Here is a 2,105-nt window from a genome sequence, read left to right as displayed (position 1 = left end):
AAGCTAACGGACAAGCTGAGTCCAGCAATAAAGTAATTATCAAGGCATTAAGAGGCGCCTAAAAGCTAAGAAGGGAAGATGGGTAGAAGAGCTACCTAAGGTGCTGTGGGCAAACAGAACAACACCAAGAGGCGCCACAGGAAGAACTCCTTTTTCACTTGTGTATGGATGCGAGGCGGTGCTACCTGCGGAAGTAGCTGTCCCTACAGCTAGATATGGATTGATGACTCCTGAAGCCAACGACAAGGAACTTAGCTACGACCTAGATTCCATCGAAGAGTTAAGAGATAGTGCATTAATACGAATGGCTGCACACAACAAATAGTGGCTCGTAGCTTCAACAAGAATGTCAAAGCTAAAGTATTCAAGGTAGGAGATTGGGTTCTAAGGAAAGTTTTTCAGAATACCCAAGAAGTCAATGCGGTAAATTAGGAATCAGCTGGGAAGGCCCCTATCTAATCGATCAAGTAGTTGGAAAGGGGGCTTATCGCTTAACTACTGAAGATGGAAAAGCAGTACCTAGAAGCTGGAACGCTTCTCACCTCAAGCTATATCATTTCTGACCTGGGGCATCAACCAGGTTACCACCGGCCAAAGACGCCAGAATCTTTAAAGGCAACCACTGCTTTGAAAGCATTGGTCCACCAGGTAAACAACAACTTAATTTGCTAACAACTTAAGTATTTTATGCTCGTAGCAGCAAGCCATCTAAAGTCCACTTCATACGCAGGTAAACGCAAGGGGTTGCAGCACCCAGGTGGGTAGCTGGAATTTCGAGATTCAGCTACAAGGTCGTAGCACCAGCATCAAGCAGCTAAGGGTTAGTTCACCCAAACTTAGCTGAATGGTCGTAGCACCAAGAAAACGGGCCCAACCTGAGTTGAACAACACTTACCCCAGGTAAATAGGTTGTTCTAATATCTAAGATCAAAAAGCATGCATGTAACTTAAGTATTTATCAAAGTATCAATAGCTAAGATCAAAAGGCAAAGCATAAGTTCAAACGATTAAATTACTAAAAGGAAATATGTTCTTACAAAAACGCATTGCCCCCGTAGGCAATGGTAAAAGTATCCAAAGCTAATTAAAACTAAAATGTTCCAGAAAGAAAGCTGATAAAGTACTAAGAAACTAAGAAGCTACGCTGGCATCATCACCAACAGTTTCGTCTTTGCTAGCTGGAGCGGCACCTTCTGGCTGGTTAAGCAGTGGAGGAGATCCAGCTGTAGATTGTTCTGAATCATCTGCCTTCCACCAGTAGCTAGGGCCTCCAAGGCAGCCATCGAGTCCAGCTTGAGGAACCTGTCGATATAAAAGTTGATACCCTTGTCGTCCAGCTTCTTGAATTTTATCAGGTATGCCAGCTTCGCAGTTTCAATAATTTTTGCCTCAGCCTGAACATCTAAAACCCTTTCTTCAGCATCTCTGACAACTGTGTTCAGGCCCGCATTTTCTTTCTCCGCCTCAGCTATCTTTTCATCTTTTTCCTGCCTCTCTTTCTCCATTAATTTTTGCTCAGCAGCTAACTTGCTCTCAGCATCCAGCCGAGACTGTTTCTCCCTCTCTAGCTTAGCTTGGTGGCTCAAATTGTCCTTTTGCAGACGAGCCACCTTATCCTGAAGGGTAGCGACAGTCCGCAAGCTGTCCCTGGCAGCTATGCAGCTCTGGGAAAGCTGGCGAGCAATGAAAATCATAAGTAAAGCGGCAGTAATCATTTTCTTAATCTAAAGTAGGTCAAAAGACGTTACTAACCTGCAGGGATAGCTGAACAGCATGTTCAGGATGACCTCAGGGTCTGTCCCTTTAACCTCTTTTGTGCAGCTGGGAATACGAGCTTGTCAGCTGCAGGCCAGATCCCACCTTCTAGACCTTCTTCAGCTAGAAAGTCGCAGGAAAGCTCACGAGGACTTCATCCTAGGAGAATCGTCGTGATGTCAATGGTGGTTGGGATGGTAGATGAGCGAAGGTGCTTGCGAGGAACCCTCTCAACTGAGTCTGCCCAGAAGAGGCTCTGATCTCTTCCTATTCTTCAGCCTATCCATAGCATCTTCATCAGACAAATTACTAGACCTTGCTGGAGCTGCATGGATGAGGAAAACCTAGTT

The 2,105-nt window shown here is 45.1% G+C and overlaps 1 protein-coding gene across 1 annotated transcript; it reads right to left on the bottom strand.

Moving 5' to 3' along the window:
• Positions 1-1,139: 1,139 nt before the first annotated feature.
• On the bottom strand, positions 1,140-1,786 carry LOC130589616 (uncharacterized). The gene is made up of 2 exons (XM_057390986.1): positions 1,753-1,786; positions 1,140-1,673 (listed from the first exon to the last, which is right to left on the bottom strand). Exon 2 carries the CDS (start codon positions 1,503-1,505, stop codon positions 1,140-1,142), a length of 366 nt encoding a protein of 121 aa, XP_057246969.1. The 5' UTR covers positions 1,506-1,673; positions 1,753-1,786.
• Between the last annotated feature and the right edge of the window lie 319 nt (positions 1,787-2,105).

This window comes from Beta vulgaris, chromosome 1, assembly GCF_026745355.1.
Source record: "Beta vulgaris subsp. vulgaris cultivar EL10 chromosome 1, EL10.2, whole genome shotgun sequence".
Lineage (NCBI taxonomy): Eukaryota > Viridiplantae > Streptophyta > Magnoliopsida > Caryophyllales > Amaranthaceae > Beta > Beta vulgaris.
This window is presented reverse-complemented; position numbering and strand designations above follow the sequence as displayed.

Coding starts and splice junctions, on each gene's coding strand:
- LOC130589616 (XM_057390986.1), bottom strand. CDS start 1,505: ATGGAGAAAGAGAGGCAGGAAAAAGATGAAAAGATAGCTGAGGCGGAG.